We start from the raw sequence: 24,261 nt of genomic DNA on the forward strand, positions 1-24,261 counted from the left end.
TTTGCATTAATATACTTGATGTATTTTATCAACAATTTAAGAATTTCATTTCTTCTGGCTGCTGCAATGTTGCCCAAGATTGGTCGTATCAACTCGGTGAAGGAAAGTCGTTGCCATCCGTCAAGAGTCGTCATTATTCTTCGTTGTACGTGCGTCCATGCTGCAGCTATACGATAATGTTCATTAGTCTGCGGTGCTCCGTCTTCTCGTTGATTAACATGTAGAGATCGCTGCGTTGGCACGACGTTAATCCTCTGGACGAAATATTTGTCCAGATTTTTTTTCCAATTTTGACCTGGCTGGTTCCGTTCCACCCTTGGCAGTTCGGTTTGCTCAAGATAGAGGCAATGAATTTGATCGCTGGTGGGATTTTGTTGGATGTTGGGTGGAAGCAAAGCAGTCTGCTGAGAAAGCAGTTTGAAACAAGGAAGATCGGCAGGGGGAGGAATATTTTGGGAGAGAAGGGAACGATAAAAGGGAATGGAATCGATCTCCTGCAGGTGGCGGTTGATGAGAAGCGCTTTGCATTTGATCGCCGGCAATTGTAGCTTTAGTCCACCTTTGTCTCTGCTACGTGCCAACTGCTGCATTTAATTCGTGCGGCAGCCCACGAAACAGGAATGTTCCCATCGTCGCTGTCAGTTTCGCCGTGTGAACACACTGTGGTGGTATTACAGACGAAAGAAACCACACCTTCGCTGTAATAAAGGTGTTTAACAAAATCACCTTCTGTTGCAGGGTAAGGGAGCGCATGTTATGCAACCAAATAAGTTGCGTTATTCTGGCTACTAAAGCATCCCAGTTTTGCTTCACCATCAGCCGCACTGAGTTGGTGAAAATAACACCCAGAACCTTCACATTCTCCTTCGTCTGCAGTCTTGGTATTACAAGTAGGTTCCCGATTTAATTTTGCCCCGGCAACTATCTCAAAACTGCCGAACAGCTGGTAAATACGGTCTATTGTTTGTGTTGAGGTTGCAATCAACGTGATGTCGTCGGCGTATGCAACGCAAAGGTCACCACCACAAACTCGCTCTATCCGTATGAGGAGGGGATGGAGATAAAGCACGAAAAGTAACATCGACATTGGGTCTCCCTGCCGTACGGATCGCTCTATACGGAACGGCTGTGAAAGACGCCCATTCACCAGCAGACGTGACGAAGACGCAGCAGCGATCCGAGAGATCCAGCCGACGAAACCCTGGTTGAAACCCAGAGGTAGAAGAGTCCGATGCAGGAACTCGTGAGAGACCCGATCGAACGCGTGGTCGAGATCGAAAGAGATCATTTTCCCTTTTTGCTTTCTCGCGGTTAGTTGTGCTACACGATCCTTAAGCGAGAGCGTGACTTGGAAGATGGATCGATCGGTGTTGGCACATTTTTGCGCGTCGCTCAGGACTCGATGTATCCGGAGAATGTGTTCCAGGCGGGTCTTCATGACGCGGGAGAGAATTTTGAAGTCGACGTTGAGCAGGCTGATCGGACGGTATGCTCTCGCTGCTCCATCGCTACCTCTCTTTTTAACCAGTACGATAGTGCCATCGGCAAATTCCGAAGGTAGCTCATCCGTCATAGCTTCATTGGTGACGAAGTAGAGCTCTCGATAGATGATGTCGAAAGTTCGATGGTAAAACTCTACCGGTAGACCATCGATACCCGGCGATTTTCGTTTTTGTGACGTTTGGATGGCATTTTTCAATTCGTTGATGCTGATCTCTGCCACAAGAGCAGCGTTAGCTTCGTCGTTCTCGGGTACTGCTCTCTCGGTTTCAAACATCTCCTCCGCAACTTGCCTGGTCTCCCCCGCCGCATACAAGTCCTTGAAGTATCGGAGCATGTGCTGCTCGATCTCCAGGGAGCCTTGAATCTGCTCTCGTCGCTCGTTCTGCAGCTTTGTGATGATTGTTTTTTTACGTCGTCTATCACCCAACTGGAAGGTGGATATGCTCTCTCCAGCTACGAATGTATCATTGATCCGAATGAAATTTTGTGCGAAGCGTCGCTGCAGCGTGAGCATTTTCGCTTTCACGCGGTTGATAGTCGTCAACATGCCTGGATTTTGGTAGTAGCCATCATACGCGAGCCTTAATTGCGCGTAGAGACGTTGGTATTCAGCGTTAAAGATGCTGAATGCTTCGCTTGACTTCCAGCGGAAAAACGATTTAATTTTTGGCTTCGCGTATGAGATCCACCAACTGGGGAAATTCCTCCGTTGGTGGGTCCAAAATTGCCACCGGACTTGGAAATCATCGATGTTTTCGGCAGTCAAAAGATGAGGACGGAGGGACCAGAATCCACGTCCCTGTTCACGACCGAGGTGCGGAAGGCAAATTCGCGCTGTAAGAGATTTGTGGTCTGTGAACGAACATACGTGTGTGGCAGCACTTCGCAGATGCTCGCAAAGCCCATAGCTTACATACATGCGATCGAGCCTGGATGCCGCATTGTGCGTAACGTATGTGGGTGCGGGGGTGGTGGGATATAGCTTCAGCCACAGGTCTTGAAGCTGCAGCTGGCGTACGGTCGCTTGGAGCGCCGGACTTGTGTTTGAACTCGTGGAGTCGCTCGGGCGAAGCACGCAATTAAAATCGCCAGCGAGGACGACGTTGGCGTTGCGTGTTGTGCCGAAGGTAATATGCGATCGTGCCGTTGAAGAATCTCTCTCTTTCCGCACGAGCAGCTGTCCCCGATGGCGCATAGATATTACAGAGAGTCGTGTTTTGCACCCTCAAAGCGATGAGGCGGCCATCCAGGCTCTTCTCCACATGCGAGAACTGAATGTGGTCTTTCAGCGCGATTGCCGATCCTCGCCTTGCCTGGTCCACAATGCAGACAATGTTGAAGCCAGGGAGAGAGAGCTGATCATTCTCCACCTCCTGGAGGAAAACGATATCTAGCTCTAGCGTTCGTACAAAGGTCCGAAGAGAGTCAATTTTCGTTCCGTTCGTGATATTGTTGATGTTGATGGAGGCGAGGTTGTAACTGGAGAACTCAGCCATTACGATAGTTGGTTACTCCCATCTCACTTGCCGTCGCAGTCGTCCTCCACCCGAGGCTTCTTGCCTGGTGGTCGATTGCGGAGATGCCTTCTTGAGCTGGATGAGCCGACAGACGAATCTGTTTCGTTGCCATCGGACTTGCCACTAGCAGTTTTGCGATCCACTCCGCTGCTAGCAGGGGGCTGTTGACCTGTAGAGGGAGTCAACGACGCGCTGTCCGATGGGGGAATCGAAGCCGAGGAAGAGGTTAGCGTGGGAAAATTCTGTTCGTTGCGCATCGGTGGTAACAATTTCTGTTATCTGTGGGAAACTTGTTTCGGTGGCGGCATGGTAGCCGGGTTGACCGAGTTTGGTTCGAACCGGGGCCGTGCAGCTTGGTTCGAAGTTGTTTTGTTTTGATTCGCACTGGGAGCGATTTGGTTCGAGTGTGTGTTGGTTTGGTTCGGAGTATAGTCGGCTTGAGATGTTTTTTGTGAAGGCATCTGCTTTGCGGCATCGGCGTACGACTTCTGCACGAGCAATTTTTTATTCTGCACGCTAGTAGCCCCGATGTGGATGTATTCGCGGCAGTGTCGGCATGATATTGTCAAAGATAGAAGCAAATTTATTCAAATGGGTCAAGTCTTGAAAACTAAGCTGTCACGCAGCTCCAGCTTGATACCCAATAAAAAATACGGTCTAAACTGAGTGCTTTATCTAACTGCTCCTATACTATCACCTTAGCTTGGGTCCCATCTCATTGCTTAATTCCGGGTAATGAGATAGTGGATGCGTTGGTTAAGGTGGGCGCTATGGAAGGCGATAGTTTTGAGCGACAAATCGCTTTCAACGAATTTTTCTCCATTGCTCAAGGTTTATGTCCAATCACTGCTCGTTAGACTCGCACTTCTATCGAATTAGGCTCTCAGACAGCAATTTATGTGCGTGTAGCAGTAGTTATCACGATATCGAGCATGTTGTTTGGTCATGTACAGTATGACCCATAAAAAATGCGACATGGGACATTTTTTCCAATTAAATGTGATTCCTTCTAAACTGCTGATTGAAACAAATATATTTTTGCTTTCCCATGTTTATTTGACATGTTTTGAATACATTTATTCAATGTGTCCTCCCTGGTTCTCGATCACCTGCTCCAGGCGGGGTCGAAATCTGGAACACACGGTCGTAATATATGACGCTGGCATCGAGTTCCATGCCTTGCGAATGGATGACTTGAGCGAATCCACACTGGGATGGGGGGTTTCACAGGCCTTAGCCTGAACATAGGCCCATATTGAATAATCCAATGGATTCAAGTCCGGGCTGCTGGGGGGCCAAAGCTCCTTCGACCAAAAATTCAGGTTCTCGGTGAGCCAAGCTTGGGTCCTGTTAGAAGTATGGCAGGGCGCTCCATCCTGCTGGAAAACGACTAATTGGTCTTCTCCAAAGTTGACCTTAATCCATGGCATCAGATGGTCCTTCAAAATGCCGATGTAGACCTCCGTATTCACTTTTAGACCCTCTTTGATGAATACCGGAGGCATTTTCAAGCCGTTGGACGCGACTGCTCCGAAAACCATAACTCCTGCAGGATGCTTGGTGGTAAACTTAAATTTTATGTTCTCAGGAACCTCCTCGATCTTCTTCGGCGAAATAAACCGGTCAGTGCGCGTGTTGGACACCGGATCGATGTTGAAAAGTTTTTCGTCAGAGAACACGATTATTGGTTTTTTCTTCTTCAAGATGGAGAGAAGCCGCTTAGATCTCTCAAGCCGCAGTCCCTTAATCCGGTTCGTTATCAGGTGGCGCTTCACTCTAGCCCTAGACGAAGCCTTCAAGTCATCTTTGACCAACCGTTGCATCGAGGTGTTGGAGATATTGGCTTGTTTTGCCAATTTCCGGATCGATCTTACCGGATTCACCGTTATTTTTCTTTTGACCGATCTGATGACCCCTGGAGTGCGTGCCGATCGCGGACGTCCACTTCCTGTCTTCCGTGGATGTGGTCCAGCAAGGAGAGAACGTTTAATTCGATGAACAGTGGACCGGTGGCATCCTACGATCTTTGTTATCTCTTTCACTGACTTTTGGGCGAGAAGCAAACTGGTAACAATTTCTTTTGCGTACATTTTTGCAAACTTTTAAAACGAAAATCACTGTTTTGTTTACATCACTTGACAGTAGAGATTCTAACGAATACACGCATATAAAATAGTGGTAAAAACAGTTTCAAAATAAACCCAAAAATAAGCTGTAATCAATGTCGCATTTTTTTATGGGTCATACTGTACCTTACACCGTGTTGCCAGATCTGAGTTATCCACATCCCTCAGAGCCCGAGGAAAACAACCCGCGATACACGTTAGAGATGTCTTGGCGAGCCGAGATCTCGACAATTTTAATTTAATTTATGTGTTTTTAAAACGGATAGATTTGAGGATTTAGAAGTTAGTGTCATCATGTGTTCTCCCAAGTTGTTAGCTACCCATCGGTGTACCCCCATGTTTGTCTTTTTCATCAGAGTGTCGCCTAGTTCGAGATCAAGAGCACATTGCTCTCCAAACCTTGTGTTCACAATCCCTACCCTGCCATCCATTTGTTACCCCTAACCACGAGATAGTCGTGAGTAATCGGCCCCCGCTTTACTAACGTTAGTTTTAAGTAATTTTGTAATCTAATCAATGAATATCGGCTACGCAAAGCTACAGCAAATGAGCCTGGAAAAATAAACGCATTATATATAAAAAAAAAGAATATTCAATGAAAATGCTCATCGGTCACTTCACACCACCTGTGCATATTTTTTTTTTTTTTTATATTAATTTATTTGTACAGGCTCAATCGAATAAACTTTACAGAGCCGAGTTATCATTTGCATTATACATGAATAATGTCTTAAATCTAGAGTTAAAGGAATTGAACCGATTACTCGCGGTCGTCTCGAGGTTAGTGGAGATTTACAATTTTTTGGATGGGGAAAGGGAGAAGGAGGTTTGAAATATGATTTATTATATAAATATTTAATTAATCCTAAAACATGAACTTATTTCTATTCATCTTGAAAACAAACATAAAAAAAAAAACTACACGCACAATACACAAACTAAACACAAGGTTAATCAAACTTACAATCTAAGGTTAGTATTCTTAAAGTAAACATATATGAGTTTCATAAACTCCAGATCACGTCTAGCCAAAATATCCCGAACTGGAACATTAGGTTGTTTACCTCGAGCCCGAAGGGAATCGCACAGCTCAGATCTGACTCCACGATGCTCAGCATAAGACCAAAGGATGTGATCGGCGTCTTGGTAACCTTGTCCACATTCACAGAGATTGCTGTCTCCCAGCCCAACACGAAACAAGTGAGCGTTTAACGAATAGTGATTGGACATGAGGCGAGACATCAGACGAATGAAGTCTCGACCCACATCCAACCCCTTGAACCAAGGATTCTTCGACACCTTAGGGATGATCGAGAATAGCCATCGTCCCAAACTCCCTTCACTCCATTTATTTTGCCAGCTGGCGAGCGACTGTTGACGATAAATGAAGAAAAATTCATTGTAGGCGATTTGTCGATCGTAAATATCGCCTTGCATAGCGCCCACCTTAGCAAGTGAGTCCGCCTTCTCATTGCCCGGAATCGAGCAATGAGATGGGACCCATGCAAAGGTGATGACAAAAGATCTTAAAGATAAAGCACTCAGAAGCTCTCGTATTTTCATGAGAAAATACGAGGAGTGCTTTACCGGCCTCATGGATCGAATAGCCTCGACAGAACTGAGACTATCCGTAAAAATAAAATAGTGATCTGGTGCAAGTGAGGCGATCGTTTCTAGCGTATAGTATATTGCCGCCTGTTCAGCAACATATACGGAACAAGGAGCTTGAAGCATTCGAGAGGCGCTATGAAATTCGTTAAAAATACCAAAACCAGCGGACGACTCTATTAGTGATCCATCTGTGAAGAACGATCTTGCAGAATCAACTTGGCCAAACTTTGCAGCGTAAATTGACGGAACAATCATGCAACGATGATGTTCTGGGATTCCACGAATCTCCCGCGTCATAGATAAATCAAAACTAACTGAATTGCCGAAGTCGGAGAAGCATACACGATGGGGATTATGCTGTGAAGGGCAACATGCCCGCCAACACTTCGAGACTCATCGTATGAGTCGAGTGCATGCATCCTAACGCGATACGAAGACAACGATACTGGATACGTTCCAGTTTGATGATGTGAGTTTTAGCCGCCGACTGGAAGCAAAAACTACCGTACTCCAAAACCGATAAAATCGTTGTCCGGTACAACGTTAGAAGATCTTGCGGATGAGCTCCCCACCACGTTCCGGTAATTGTTCGGAGAAAATTGATCCTTTGTTGGCATTTTCGTCTCAGATACTCCATGTTTGATCTCCAGGTGCATTTGGAATCGAACCAGACCCCAAGATATTTGAAAGACATGGAATGAGTGATCGGCTTACCCAAAAGTTGAAGCTTCGGTTGTGCTGGGCTATGCTTCCTAGAAAAAACGACCAACTCAGTTTTCTCCGTGGAGAATTCGATACCTAGCTGGATAGCCCAAGTAGACAAATTGTCTAAGGTATCCTGTAAGGGTCCTTGCAGGTTGACCCCTGTGGGCCCTGTCATAGAAACTACGCCATCATCTGCAAGTTGTCTCAACGTGCAGTTGTCACTTAGACAATTGTCAATTTCTCTGACATAGAAATTGTACAAAAGGGGGCTTAAACATGAGCCCTGGGGGAGACCCATGTAACTAAATCGAGAAGCTGTAGAGTTTCCATGAGAAAAGCTCATATGTTTCTCTGACAGCAAATTGTACAAAAAGTTATTAATTAATGGGGAAAGGCCACAAGCGTGGAGTTTGTCTGAAAGGACTTCAACCGATACTGAATCAAAAGCCCCCTTAATATCCAAGAACACAGAAGCCATTTGCTCTTTTTTAGCAATAGCCAACTGGATTTCTGTGGAAAGCAACGCGAGACAGTCGTTCGTTCCCTTACCCCTACGGAAACCAAATTGAGTATCTGAGAGTAGGTGGTTCGTCTCAACCCATTTGTCGAGGCGAAAAAGGATCATTTTCTCCAACAATTTTCGAATGCACGATAACATCGCGATGGGACGATACGAGTTATGATCTGACGCGGGTTTTCCAGGCTTTTTAATGGCTATAACTCTCACTCGCCTCCAATCATCTGGAACAATATTGAACTCCAGGAACTGACAAAACAAGTTCAACATGCGCCTCTTAGCGACGTCTGGGAGGTTCTTCAACAAGTCGAACTTGATCCTATCAGCCCCCGGAGCCGAATTGCGACACGAAAGGAGCGCGAGTGAGAGCTCCAGCATTGAAAAAGGCTGGCTGATCTCGTCTACCGAATTCGTCGTTTCGCGAGGAATCATCTGTGCCGGCACGGAATCAGGACATACTTTTCGCGCGAACTTGAGAATCCACCGATCCGAGTACTCCTCGCTCTCGTTGTTTGAAGACCGGTTACGCATCCTTCGCGCCGTGTTCCAAAGCGTATTCATCGACGTTTCGCGCGATAAACCGTCCACGAATTGCCGCCAGTATCCGCGTTTCTTGGCTTTGATGAGGCTCTTGAGTTCGCGTTCAAGAGTTGAGTACGCTTCGAAATACTCGGGTGTTCCGCGTTTCCGGAAAAGCTTAAACGCTTCGGATTTTTTACGATAAACCTCAGTGCATTGCTGGTCCCACCAAGGGGTAGGAGGTTTCCTACGAAAAGACGTTCCTGGAACCGGCCGAGTTTGAGCTCGAAGCGCGCTGTCCAAGATCAGATTGGAGAGGAAGTTATATTCCTCCAACGGTGGAAGCTCTTCTACCGACGACACGGCTTCATCTATCGCGGTCTTGAACGTTGTCCAATCGATATTACGGGTGAGGTCGTACGCGACGTTAACGGATTCCGACGAATTGAACCCACTGGCAATCGAAATTTTGATCGGCAAGTGATCACTACCGTGGGGATCCTGGATCACATTCCACGTGCAATCCAACGATAATGAATTAGAGCAAAGTGTGAGGTCTAATCTACTTCCATTTGAGGATGGACCAGCCAGACGTGTTACTTCTCCATTGTTAAGAATTGTCATATTGAAGTTATCACAGAGGTCATATATCAAAGTAGAACGGTTGTCATCATACAGTTCCCCCCAGCCTGTACCGTGGGATTTAAAATCTCCCATAATCAACCGTGGAGTAGGAAGAACTGAACAGATATCTGAAAGTTTTTTTTGACTAATCGAAACTCGGGGAGGAATATACACAGAAGCAATACAAAGGCTCTTGCCTTTAACAAAAGCCTGACATGCGACAACTTCAATACCTGGAAATTGTGGAAGATTCACTCTATAGAAGGAATGGCACTTTTTGATCTCCAAAAGTACTCCTCCTCCACGCGAATCCTCACGATCCAGTCGAATAATGTTAAAATCATGAAAAGGAAGATCGATATCTGAAGAGAGCCAAGTTTCACATAGAGCAAATGCATCACAATCGTTATTGTGAACCAAAAACTTAAACGATTCTATCTTAGGAATAAGACTTCGACAATTCCACTGTAGAACAGTGATCAAATCCCCGACCTCGTTTGGAAAATTATCCATCGAAGGAGATGATTGCTGCAAGGAGGGGCCACTTTAATGTCAACTGCTTCAAGAGGGTTTTCACAGTAGGAAGCATTGCCAGAACAATGCTTTTCAGAGGATCAGAAATATCGAGGTAATTGAGGATACTGTCCACAATGTTATCAAATGAGAACAACCCAGATGAAGAAGAGGCTTGTGTTCTGAAAATTGGGGCATCGGGGGTTTTGGATGTCCCCGGGAGAGGTGGAAAATCCTGGATATAATCAGTTCTGCGGAATCCAGGAGGAGTAGAAGTCTCCTTTTTTCCACCACTCCTTGATTTGGGCAAGCTGATTTGGGGTTCTTGATCTGCAACTTTCCGCGAACGGATGCGTTTTCGTTTCCGGGCAGAACCTTCCGGAAAACTGAAAGAAACTCCCTCCTCAGCCAAGTCAGAGCCAGACTCGTCATCTGACAAAAGAGCGAAGGGATTTGTTTCGTTGGTCGATGGCTTGGCTGTCTTAAGCATTTCTGCAAAAGACCGCCTGGAACGTTCTTTAAAAGAGCGCTCTAGTTTTTCCCCGCGTTGTTTGTACACCGGACACGACGAGAGACCATGAGGAGGAGATCCTTTGCAGTACACGCATTTTGGTGCCGTGACTGTGCAGGCGCCATCCTCGTGCTTCTCCCCGCATTTGGAACAGCGTGCCTTGCTGCCACAGTGGGACGCCGTATGTCCCAACTGCTTACAGTTTTGGCAGTTCATGACCCGGGGAACGAACAAGCGCACAGGTAGTCGAAGTTTTCCCAGCTCGATATACTGAGGAAGGGCTGAACCAGAAAAGGTCACGCGAAACGAGTCTGTGGGGGTAAAACTCTTTTTACCCTCGCTGACAGATACTGAGCCCAGTTTTTGGACATCCAGTATCTTCACCGGGGGGAGCAAGGGGTTCTTGAAACGACCAACCGCCTGCTTCTCCAAGATCTCGGGGGTCAGACTCGCTTCGGTGACCACACCTTCGATCTCCACATCACGAGCTGGTATGTAAACCCTGTACTCAATCGTAAAGAGCTGGGAGGCAGCAATCTCGTTAGCCTGCTTCAGGTTAGAAACGACAACACGAAGTTTATTATGCCTAACCTTCGTGATTTCGGTCACGGCCGAGTATCGCTTCGTCAGATCAGTGGAAATTTGCATCAAGTTCAAAGGTTTGTTTTTGGGCTGAAAGTAGACAACCCATGGCCCAGTCGAGTCATCTGGATAGGCTCGCGATCGGGGGCTTTTCTGAGACGAACCATGAATGACAGGACGTTTTCGTCTTTTCTTGCCATCGAGTGGCAAACTGGTGTCATCTTCCGACAAAATGTCCATATCGTCTTCTGACGAGACGTCCATTTTGCCGTACTAGTGGAAGCGGTAAACGCTCTTCCACTGAAACGATGCTTAAAACCACACAGACACAATAAACAGAAAAAACTACAAACACAGAAACACAAAATTAAATTTAACTGATGGGCGAGAGAAAGAAACAGGAAAAAAAAAACTTATCTGCTATACTACTACCACCGAGTGATTACACAGCAGCAGCGGAGCGACGCGCAGCGTGGGTGACCTTCGATGCGCGTGTGCGGGCGATCTTTGTAGTGGTGTGCTTGTATTAGGCTCGGCACTCAGCTGGACACACGATGATGGATGACCGGTATAAATGCGGAGGCAGATGCTGACACTCGATGACGATGATCTGTGTGCCGGTATGCGTGATCACGCACCGATGGTGCGCAAAATGGTTGGCGAATTGGCAATCGCAAAAACAATTTTCCTTCCGATGATGCCGAAAACACACTTTCTTCTCAGAAAAAACTCACTTTCAGATAATTGTTTAGCCGGGTACTATGCCAGTAATCACTAAGCGAGAAAAAACTGATAATTTAAACCAACCGAATACCGAGAAAACTTCCGAAATACCGGAGCGCGAAACAAGTCGACTGTACTTCTTGCTAGGTCGCAGTGGGGTGAACCTGTGCATATTATTTTATTCTATTTTTCAAAATTAGAAATTCTTTTTTAAAGTTAAAGTTTCGAAGTAATGGTTTTCGGAGTAATGTTTCATTTTGCGAAATTTTATAGGATCATTCAAAAAAGGGAATGCTCCCTTCTTTATTAAATACCTATTGGAAGAAGGGAATATTTTCACAAGCCACATAAATAACAATTCTATGCGAAAGAACGAGCAGCAAAGAAAAGGAGTAATCTTTGGTTGTAAATTAACTGTTAGTTTAAAGAATCTTCGATTCGTAACGACTATGCCAAATGTCCATTATACTAAATGTACCAGATCCACATGAAATACAACCCTAATAAAAAGTACCATAAACGAATGATAACCCAAATGATTGAACCATTCCACAAATGGTTTGGATTATATCCATAACACGTCGTTAAGCAAAATAACCAGAACTATTTTATTAGGGAAACTAAACAGTACTTACTCTTGCGATCGTCGTCATAAGTTTTGAGCCTCGGTTGGCACAGAGGTAGAATCTTACTTGTTCTCCAAGTTTGACCGTAGATCTCAGTTAGAATAGCCATCATGTCGTCATCAATAAACCGTTCTGCTCTTTGTATTTCTTGGTTACAGGATCGCGGATTTTCTTTCGATTGTCTCGTCTGTTCAGTTTCTTGTTCTGATTCAGATGAGCTCTCGCTGCTTATTTCTGAAACGTGAACTTTAATTTTGATTTTGGCCGATATGTTCACATTCCAATTTTTCATATTTGGATAATGTTCTTCAGATTGATATTTGTTACTTCCTGACGAGGCCTTATCAAATGATTGCGTTACATCAACAGAAACTTCTTCACTATCCTCACACAAACTATGCATAAACCTGCCTTCTGATAGTTGTGATTCAGCTATTTTATCCAGTTTATCAGGTTTGGCCATACTGATCTCCGAAACTGAATTAGGTATATTATCGAAAAAATTATTTAGACGAGCTCGAGCACATGTGCTCATTCGACTGGGGTCGCTGTTAAATGTTGAACAATTAAGTGTGGGAGTCGAATTGACGCTGTCGGATATTTCGATCAATGAACGTGGCGTATTTTCAGATGTTTTCGAACCAGACCTTGTCGAAGATAACTCGTTCGACATCCTGGTTAGATCAACAACAGCTTGTTGTTCAGTATTTCTTGGCGACGGTGAGACTGTGTTATCGCCTTCTTCAGATAGTGTTTCATCCGAATCACTAACACATAGCACTTGCGAGAAAGGTTCGGTCAAATTTGGCGGGATGTGATCCGAAGAGTTCAAGGAGTCTGAAAAAACTTATGGGTAGTAAAAGTATATCAGGATTAAACATAGCCACTCTTTGTTGCTCATTAGTTTTGTAAACGCAAATAAATAAGTTTCAAATAAGATAAAATCGTTCAGAAAATTATACCAAGTAGTTCGCAGTAGAATGAGGTTGATTGAACACAATTATATAAAATACGTACCGTAAAGTGCAATAACTCTGCGCAGCGCCTGATTCCGCGCTTTTTTCAACATTGTAGGTAAATATTAGTTATATTATAATTTTATCTAAATTCATATTTTTCTCATATTCAAATAAATGATGCCTACCTACTACTTAAGGGATGAACTGGCCTACGGCTAAAAATTCCTATACAATAAAAAAATAAAAAAAGCTACATAGGGGTAACAACCCTATTGCAGCGATACGTTAGCTGCGTTAGAAGCCTATTGTTGTGTATGGAGACCTCCATACACAACAATAGGCTTCTAACGCTGCTAACATACCGCAACAATAGGGCTGTTTCCCCTACTAACATTTAACATTTTCAATTGATCATTTTAGATGGTCAAGTTTTGAACCCACCACAACATGCTTTTGGCGCTACTGTATATGGACGATCAAATGTAAAATACTGTGGTAGCCACAGCACAGTTCTGTCAAAAACTCTGCTTTTTCATTGATCCATTCAATTCAAATTATCCGCAATTCATCCTCAAAACTGTGCAGAATCAGGCCTTTTAGATCTGCAATTATGGCACTTTGTGGACCGTTCCAGTTTTTACATGGTGTAAATAATTTCCTTGGCCTCATAACAGGTTCTACCGACAGGGTATCGTTAGACTAAATAAATTACAATTCAGTGTCAACATTTCAAAGGGGCGTAATTGCTTTTGTAAACAATGGCTTTAACCGTCGATTTCTCGCGAATAAAAGCTCACACTTGAAAGTCAATGACTTCAACAGGTAGATGAATGTATCCTCTACCAGCTGGAATTTTCAATTTGGAGGGGTGAGCTTTAATTTGCGAGAAATCGACGGCTAAAGCCATTGTTTACAAAAGCAATTACGCCCCTTTGAAATGTTGACACTGAATGGATCATTTTAGATGGCTGAGTTTTGAACCCACCACAGCTTTCATTTGGCGCTACTGTATACGGACGAACCAATGTAAAATACTGTGGTAGCCACAGCACAGTTCTGTCAAAACCTTTGCTTTTTCATTGATCCATTGATACATTCCCATATTCTTGTTTACATTCGAACTGTGAACAGTGAACGAACAGTGATTGTATGGAAAATGTGCTCTGAACGAAAATCAGAATATGGGTCATAAACTGATAATGTTTGGAGCGCTTGTTAAATATATTTGGACATATCACTTCGGGTGAAACTGTGGGCTTTCGTACATTTAAATTTGCAGAAAATATGAGGAAGAAATCATTATTAAATTTTCTAGATAGAGCTAGAATACGAGCCTAGCTTTTGTAAACAAATGATTTCTATTAGGAATTCAAGACTCGCCCACGCTAACCAACATCACCATAGGGTATAGGGTAAAACTTAAATTTTACATTTGAAACTAATTAATAGTGTTAAATTTCATTTCTTAAGACCTTCTAGTGTATAACAAACATGTGTCCGTTAAACTTCAGCTTGAATTTATTTGCACATAAACTTAAACATACCTGGATTTGACATATTTCCTTTTATTTAGCACTACTTGATCGCAATGCTTTTTATGAGATTTTTCTTTAAAAAATGAAATAATATCAATTTTTAACAAAGACAAACAGTCAGAAAAAATGCGCAAACCGGCAAAATAGTTTGTTTAGATTTTTTGATTTGACACTAAATATACACAGAAAATGAGAATTGACTAAAGCTTGAGTTTGAACAACCCAAAATTAAGTAACCGTTTTTGAAGTTTTTGGCGCTGACACGGTACCGCACGGTAACCAGTATAAACACATTAATGAGTAAAAAAGTACAAATTTTTCATGTTTACACTCAAAAATATTACAAAACGAGTAAAGATTAAATTTTATGCATTTTATGGTTAATCGAAATTTATATTTACATTGTTACGATTAAAATTTTCGTCAAAATTATACTAAATCTGATTATCGGAGTGAAATTCGGTCCGTGTATACTAACATTTCGTTTTTAAGTTCGTATTTATTTTGTTGTTGCTATTATTTCGCGTTGGTGTCGGGCGTTTAGTGTTTTATATTAATACAATTACAATTATAACTGTTTGTCTATTACCAATCCTGCTTGTTTGCATAGCTTGACTTGTGTGCCAGGATAGTTGAGTGATTGGTATTTTTTTTTATTTTTATTAAAGATTATCGCTTGTGAATAATAGAGCGTCCCGCATAAACGCGAACCATCACATGACCTTACCGATAATGGTTATAAATTGTTTATAATTCCTGCTAAACTTCAACTGAAATGGTTATGGAACTTTACATGAACGTTTGTGTGATAAAGTTTTAACCTTATGTATTATGGTTTTTTGGAAGCGGACCTTACAAATAATGGGTTGTTAAGAACCATTACCATTCCAAATTCTTGTTTTCTCCATACATTATCTGAAAGAGAACTATATTAGAACGTTTTTACTTATGGTTTGAGAACATTAATGGTTATGGTTATGGTAGTCAGTAAGGTCCATTAATGGTTTTGTATTATCGCTCAACTTTACGTGAAATATATCGTGAATTGGTAATCAGTAATTTACAGGCAACCAATTCGCGATATATTCCACATAAAGTTGATCGATGTTACAAAACCATTCATGGACCTTACTGGTTACCATAACCATTACCATTAATGTTCTCAAACCATAAGTTAAAAGGTCTTAGTATAGTTTTCTTTCCGAAAATGTATGGAGAAAACAAGAATTTTGAATGGTAATGGTTCTTAACAACCCATTATTTGTAAGGTCCACTTCCAAAAAACTATAATACTTAAGGTTAAAACTTTATCATTAAACGTTCATGTAAAGTTCCATAACCATTTCAGTTGAAGTTTAGCAGGGATTATAAACAATTTATAACCATTTTTGGTAAGGTCAATTTATGGTTCGCGCTTATGCGGGGTTGCAGCATGGACCCAAAGGGTAAGGACCTCCTTCACGCGATTTTTTTTTGGTTCACCTAGCTGTTTTTTTAGTGTACCTGGTGCACCCGGTACTAGAGCAAAAGACAGCAATTTGTACCAGAACAGGTGTCAAAAGTGACACAGACAGCACAACTGCCAGCAAAAGCGCCAGCAAAAAAAAAAAGCGCGGTACCCGCTGCCGTGGCAGTCAGATTGAGCGAAACTTGATTGCTGAAAACTTCTAGTTTGCGAACGCTGAGCTGACCCGAATTTTATTCTGGTCTCTACGTATTTAATTATGTATCAAGCGTGTGCTGATAATAGGTTGACCATTACTGCGAAGATCAACGCATGATTCGGTGGCGAAATCTGCTGTATTTTAACGAGGACAAGTTGCTGCAACTACCTAAGACAACTTTGAATTTTGATTTGGAAACAAAAATATTAATCATGAAACGAAAAAGAAGCAGAAAATCTCGCAGAAAATACATTCCCTCGAATAAACCGTATGTATGCATTGCAAGTATATTTCGATTTTATACTATGGCAGGCATAAATCATTTTTATACTAAGATTGCATTCTCTCCCTTTAAACCAACCCGCATAAACAATAACCATAAGAAGCGCCTAACCACCAATTCGGGATATCATCCCAACTTTATGTGGGATAGTCGTACCATCTATGATATCGTTAGAGTATGGTACCCGTTTATTAGGGAACCTTTGCGTTGGCACGTAGAGTCGAGGGGGACGACTCTATCTACGATGCAGAAAAGATTGTGTTTTGCTGTTGCTAGCTGCACGCACGCTGCGTAGATAGAAGAAAGATTTATGTCGATTTTGAAGATTTCCTGCAAAAAGATGAAAAACGATGCAAGTAGATGCGAGAAATGAAAGATGATTTTTCAAAGATTGATTCGCTACACACAAAAAACAAAAATTGTTTCTTAAAAATTTTAACATTTCAAAATAAAAGTTTCTCGAATTTGGTAGTTTTAACTATGAATATTTTCAAAATGAATTGTTTTTCTTTGGTTTGAAAGTTTTTCTTTCATTATCGACATGTAATTTTAAAAGTTCATACTTTTAAAATAAAAATTGTACAACTGTCAAAATCACCTCTTGAAAAGCTCATTGTCATGGTCCAAAAATCCAATAGGGCATATAGTATGAGACACAAGAATCCAACCGCAGAAAATCAATCGTGCATCGTGCAGTTCCGGGAACCGATTCCGGTAATGGAGGCAATGAGAAAGAGTAAAGTTTTCGCAGAAGGTAAGATTGCAACTACTGTCTAGATAATCTGAGGGTGGTTTTGAAAAACAAGATGATTATTTTCCAGATCGCCAGCATATTGGTACGTTAGAGCACACTACAGAGATGCTTTCGGTGGCTATCAATAGCGTTTGCAATATATCGCTGGAGGGATTACAGATTCCGTTCTTTTCTATAGGACACTGGTTAGATTTAGTCGCACCAGGTTTTGCTGCTTATCGCCGGCCAGCTGTGAAAACAATATGCACTTTCGTTCGACCAACTCCACTGCATGTTAGAGCCCCGCGTCTGGGAGAAAACCTTCACTAAAGCCATCCGCCAAAGACAACATCCCTGATATCAACATCCTGATGTGAATGAAAAATAGACATATGAATATTTACAAAATACTAAATAAATAAATATAAATATTGGTTATTTCCCTTTTACATAAAAGCAATCAAATTAAAAATAATTCGTATTTGAGGTGAAAACTTATACTAATGCGGTGAAATAGCCTTCTTTTGAAGCAACACTTTTCCAACATCAATCTAAAAGTATTTGGTTTTTAGTTTGACAGTTCTACAATATGATTTGAAAGTTAAAACTTTTAAAATTAATAATATGCTAAACTTTTGTTTTGACAGTTGGTTGACTTTCATTTTGAAAGTTAGCTACTTTCTACCAAAAAGAACCAATGCAAACTTTTAATTATATCAACGGTTCTTTTAATTTTATCAATGATTATTTTTTGTGTGAAGTGTGAGATTTTTTGAGTATCTAGAATTGAGATTTAGATGTGTCGCCCCCCTCGCGTAGAGTTGCGATTTAGCGTAACTTTTATACTATTTAGTATTCAATATTGTTTGAGTGCACTCAACAGATATACCAATCTAAGGCTGTGTTCCATTTGGTGAATTTTCACTTAAATTTGACAAATGTAAAATTTTCAAATAAACCTGCTATTGTACCAGACTTATTTCTGACAGACCAGGAATCAATTTTGACAAACACCTTATCGAAAATAGGAAGATCAACAACAGAGGGATTTTCGAACATCTTAATTTATTTTCTTACTGTCAAATTTAAGTGAAAATTCACCAAATGGAACACAGCCTAAATAGATTAAAAGTTACGCTAAATAGCAACTCTTCTGACCGACGCATAGCTTGATATAAAAGAGAGAATACACACTTAGCATAAAAATGGATTACACATCATAATGTATATTCTGCAAGTATACAAGCTATGTTTAAACTTGGTTTGTTCCTTTTCAGCTGCTGTCACACTATAGGGTTTTATTTTTATCTTCAATGGATAGAGAAACAAATTATTAAAACAAAAACATTGAAAGCAATTTATTTTGAATTTTTCTTACATTTCCATTGATTTTGATACCGTTATCGTCATAAACTCACCGAGCATATAGCAATCATCAAATGGGTTGTGGTTGCGTTGAAGGTTGCGTTTTATTTATGTCGTTTTCGTTTTTGCGGTGTAGCTACACCGGTGCTACACTGCCGTACACCGAAATATTTTAGGGTGTAGATATAGGATGCACCTTTGTTTACAAACAAATAATGTTGAGCTGTCAAAGACTCGCGCTTATTCCTGCTTACACTACACCAGTGCTACACCCTTGGGTCATCTTTATTGTCAGTGTGCCGAATGTGCCGATCATAGAGCAAGCTGCGATTGTTTGCAAAATACCCATCCCAGCAACCCGGTATTTCTGACACCTTGAATGTTTTGGTTTGAACACGCAAGGATTAATCGGAATGAGGATAACACGGAAAGTGGCGAAAGTGGCATAGGATAATAAAAGGCTTAGCCTTTAATGATGTTAAAAGCAACGGTCTATCAGCGGCCGGTAAGAGTTGGAACCGGTGGGGAATATTGTTAGGGACCGTCTATAAAGGATGATAAATCTAGATAGAGCTTAATTAGGGCCTAACAGCTTTTGTAAACAATGACTTCTCTTGATGATTTCTAGAAATTCAAGACTCGCCCACTCAAACCAACATCTTCATCGGGTAAGGAAAGATTTCACCTATCCGACGGTTAGGTTGGTCGGCGTAGACGTGCCTTGAATTCCTAGAAATCATCGACAGAAGTCATTTTTTACAAAAGCTGTTAAACCCCTAATACCAGCTCTATATATAAATAGACTTCTGTAGTTTGTTTTGTGTGAGTTGCAGCATTATTTGAAATAAGAGTACTAATGGGGTCTGATTAACTGCCTCTTTCTATTGAGCCCACTCTAGAACCTACATTTCGTATTTAGATCTATAAGTGAACTACTGGTCTGAATTCCTCTGATATATTCAATTTGAGGATGTTTTCGAATATACAGTCAAACAGTACGTAATGTTGTGAACTCGGTTGTGAACAACTTCAATGACAGTTGTACAGCGGTGCTTCCATTTTATTTACATCAATCCAATGCCTACGAGATTGTACCGAAAGTGTGCCGAAAACAAGCCGAAGGTATGCTGAAGGTGAGTCAATGGAGGATGTGCCCAAGTTGTGCCGAATCTAATTTCGGCACAATGTGCTGAGTGACTAACCCCTTGGCTACACCGCAAAAACGAAAACGGCATTAGTGGTAGCTGCGGCTGATTTCCGGACTACTGCTGACTTGGCTGGCCAGACTGACCACCAGGTTGTCTTGTATACACGCTTACTCAAAAGTACACATTTAATGAGTATCTTGTACTCATTTTTTATATTTGTTCTTATATGTCAAAAAATGGGTATTTTCATAAAGATTAAAAAGGGTATTTTTTCTTCATTTTTGAAAATATCTTAAGGCATAAAAAATGAGTAATAATAATAATCATTGTCAACAGTCTGATGAACTGAAAACTAAAAGCACGGAGTATTCAGATTGTGAAATGTCTTGTCATTCTTGCAAATCGGTCGAAATTCTCGGTAAAAATGCTCGGACTAGTGCTGTTATTATAAGATCACACAACGTAGATGTGATTGAGCCAGTGAATTCCTTTCGGCCGATGTTCATTAAGCCTTAAAACGAGCACAGTAAAATAGTGCTTTGGACGGCAGTTCCGATTGTTACGAGGTAAGGAAAAGACATGAAACCATGCTAAAATTCTAACAAGTGTTCCTGTTCCAGATTAGCGGAGATCTTCGAGAAGGAAAACGACATGCTCAATTATCTGAACGTTTTCGATAAGCAGCATCCATCATCGGATTGATTCCTGCAGTGATCATATGAGAAAAACGATCGTACGGAAGCACTACTTAATGCCTCGTTTGGTCAATGAATGTATAAGAAATAGATAAATGTTCATCAATACATATTTTGATCCGTTTAATATTAATTCTGGTTCAATAAAAATTATGAAAAAATTTGACAATTTTAGCTTTTTCATTAGTTTAACATGTTAAAAGTTTAATAACAGGCAGCTCCATGAAGCAAACATTAAAAAAGTGTACTTTTTACCCATGGGCAGAAAAAAACAAAATACCCATTTTTTTTAAGTATTCGTCGAATACTCATTAATGAGTAAACTCGGTTTAACTCATTTAATGAGTTAAGCCACTTTTCTTAAAAATGGGTATTTTTTACTCATTAATGGGTACTTTCAAGTTAGCGTGTAGCATTTTCACTAAGACTAGAAGCACAAACGAAGTGACAGACGGAGCGGCTCGAAAACTTTGGTGACTAACCTGCTGTTTCAATTTTTCAGTGTACCACATGGCAGCACCACTACTACTGGATTGTACCACATGGCAACACTACTACTGGATTATACTAGCATTTTCACCAAATCCAGAACAACATGTGAAAAGGGCATACAAGCTTTTTGTAAACAAACCTTCTTATGCCCTTTTCTCGCCACCCATATGACACCAACGCAAACCTTTAACATCACCGGGTAGGGGGCACTTTACCCTTTCCGATGATATTGCTGGTTTGCGTGGGCGACCCTCGGTTGGTGAGAAAAGGGCTTACAAAGGTTTGTTTGCAAAAAGCTTGTATGCCCTTTTCACATGTTGTTCTGGAAATGTATTAGAATGTTTTGGTTCTATCTCTTTCACACTACTCAAGAATGAAATCTCGCGTCACTTTTCAAATAGACCAATGTAACAAATGTAAACAAATCGAGTTAAGCGATTCAAGCTATTGCTCTTCTATCATTGTATGTGATACAAAAACACCCATCCAAATTTACTTTCATTTATTTAAGAAAATCATCGATCAAAAATTGTCCAATGTACAGTTTGAAATGATGGGTAAATGATTGTTACTTCGGTCATTCGGACTGCCTAACATGATTGGTGCTCATTTTCCAAAGGCGGGGCCAATCTAAAGTTAGGTACTATACTCTGAAATCTGTGAAAGGGAATCTAGTATCCTGTAGACAAAACGTCCAATGTAACACTCATTGATTATGTCATTGAGAAAAATCGTCCAATGTAACATGTCCGATGTACAACTCGACTTGTCAAAACGTCCTATGTGGTTTTTTCTATGTTGTAGCATGAAATTCAAAGTAAAATTGTGATTTTACCGTTTCTTCTGAATTTTCAACGTTATTATACACTGACTACATTAAAAATAGTATTGCAAAATGTATTGTTTTTAAACAGTTAAAATAATAATCTGTCGAACTTCAACTTCGATTTTCGCAAAATGGTGGATATGTTACATTGGTCTATTTGAAAAGTGACGCGAGAAATGCATAAAAAAATGACAAAATGATTGGCAAATCAAAGTTGGCACTCGTGGAGAATAGAAGAACTATGAAAGTGATGATGGTTTCAAAATTTTCCACGGGGAGGTATACAAATGCAATCTTAAAATGCTTTTATTTTGCAAATTGAGCATTTTATTTAATTCTGGTTGCTGCTACAGTTGTAGAAAAGCTGAAATCTATGTCTACACCTAAAAATCTGAAAAGAAATTTTTTTTCTATATTATGTGTCTATTAAGTAGTCCTTAAGTTTTCTACTAGCGTAGCTATAAACAAGAATTAAATAAAATGCTCCATTTGCAAAATAAAGGCATTTTAAGATTGAACTCGTTTACCTCACCGTGTAAAATTTTGAAACCATCATCACTTTCATAGTTCTTCTATTCTCCACGAGTGCCAACTTTGATTTGCCAATACACTCTTTGCACACTGTCAAAGAATCATTGTACACAAAATCAACTTTGTTCAAATCAAAACAAAAAAACTAACCCATCTGGTGGATGATGGCACAAGCTTCCAAGAAAATTCTATTACAGTGAACCACATTATTTTAATGGATTTCTTCGCCAGTTAGTCGTCTGTCACTTCGTTTGTGCTAGAAGGTCCCGAAATAACGTGCTCAACTTTTTGGCTCAGCTCTGGTACTCTCTTCGGTCCCAAGCTAATCGATTCACCCCTCGAAACATAGGAAAAACCAATAACCTTTCATTTTATCTGTCAAACTTTCATAGCGAATCAAAACAAACATTGCGTAGTACTAGAATTTTGACTAGAATAGGGTACGTTAATCATTTGCTTGGGACCAATAGGCTAGTCAAGTAGTGAGCCAATTTTAAATCGTTAGTTTCGTATTGATTGTTGATTATACCAACAATCAATACGAAACTAACGATTTTAAATTGGCTCACCACTTTAGTAGCCTATTGGTCCCAAGCAAACGATTAACGTACCCTATTCTAGTTGAAATTCTATTACTACACTATGTTTGTTTTGATTCGCCATGAAAGTTTGACAGATAACATCAGGGGTGTGTGGATTCATGCAAAACATGCAGGGGTGAGTGAAATAGCTTGGGACTGCTTGGGACCGTTGTTCTGGTACTGAGTGAGCCAAAAATAATAATGATTTTCTTCGGGACCCAGTGGTCTTAGAGTTACCTCTATGATTATACCCCGTTCACATTACAGCCTATATCACGTAATATAGGCTGTCTTGCAATGAGCACTCATACATAGGATTTCCAGTGAAAACTAGATGTATGAGTGCTCATTGCAAGACAGCGTATATCACGTGATAAACGCTGAAATGTGAACGGGGTATTAGCACAAACGAAGTGACAGACGACTTACTGGCGAAGAAATCCATTAAAATAATGTGGTTCACTGTAATAGAATTTTCTTGGAAGCTTGTGCCATCATCCACCAGATGGGTTAGTTTTTTTGTTTTGATTTGAACAAAGTTGATTTTGTGTACAATGATTCTTTGACAGTGTGCAAAGAGTGCGTATCATTTTGTCATTTTTTTATGCATTTCAGTTTTGAGTAGAGTGAAAGAGATAGAACCAAAATATTCTAGTACATTTGGTGAAAATGCTAGTTCAATCCAATAGTAGTGTTGCCATGTGGTACAATCCAGTAGTAGTGGTGTTGCCATGTGGTACACTGAAAAATCGCAATAGCAGGTTAGTCACCAAAGTTTTCGAGCCGCTCCGTCTGTCACTTCGTTTGTGGTATTAGAATGTTTTGGTTCTATCTCTTTCAATCTGCTCCAAAGTGAAATGCATAAAAAAAAAATGACAAAATGATACATTCTTAGCACCACAAACGAAGTGACATACGACTAACTGGCGAAAAAATCAATTACAATAATGTGGTTCGTTGTAATAGAATTTTCTTAGAAGCTTGTGCCATCAGCCACTAGATGGGCTAGTATTTTTGTTTTGATTTGAACATAGTCGATTTTGTGTGCAATATTGTTTATTGTTTACTGTTGTTTTACATCAACAGGCTGGATGAAGCCCCAATGAATTTAACCTTATCAACTATGGTAAAAAAAATACATTCAAGCATGGTCATCACATAAAAAAAAACATTAAAAAACGTATATCTTATAGTCAATATCTTAACTCCTGCCGGCGAAAAACAGAAGAAAACTTTCGACGAAGCGCATCACGGGAGAGATGAAAGTCGAAAACAGATGCAACTCTGTTGAATGTTCTCTGCAGTCCGTAAATCGCACCGTACGCTCCATAATTTGTGCGACGTAGAGGCAGTCTTAGCATAAGGTTATTAC

General features: G+C 40.9%; 1 protein-coding gene across 2 annotated transcripts in view; it reads right to left on the reverse strand.

The window, feature by feature from the left end:
• Positions 1–14,735, reverse strand: part of LOC135713120 (germ cell nuclear acidic protein-like) — a 62,458-nt gene extending 47,723 nt beyond the window's left edge. The window contains exons 1-2 of one of the 2 annotated variants that reach the window (XM_065236231.1): positions 14,581–14,735; positions 12,087–12,923 (exon numbers count right to left, since the gene is read on the reverse strand). In XM_065236231.1, the coding sequence (XP_065092303.1) occupies positions 12,087–12,923; positions 14,581–14,593 (850 nt within the window). In that variant the 5' untranslated portion in view covers positions 14,594–14,735. The remainder of the gene's footprint in view (positions 1–12,086; positions 12,924–14,580) is intronic. The other variant, XM_065236232.1, reaches the window with a different exon arrangement.
• Positions 14,736–24,261: the final 9,526 nt, after the last annotated feature.

The sequence above is a fragment of the Ochlerotatus camptorhynchus genome, unplaced genomic scaffold, assembly GCF_037179485.1.
Source record: "Ochlerotatus camptorhynchus isolate MF236.1 unplaced genomic scaffold, CSIRO-AGI_Acam_v1.1 ptg000538l, whole genome shotgun sequence".
NCBI lineage: Eukaryota > Metazoa > Arthropoda > Insecta > Diptera > Culicidae > Ochlerotatus > Ochlerotatus camptorhynchus.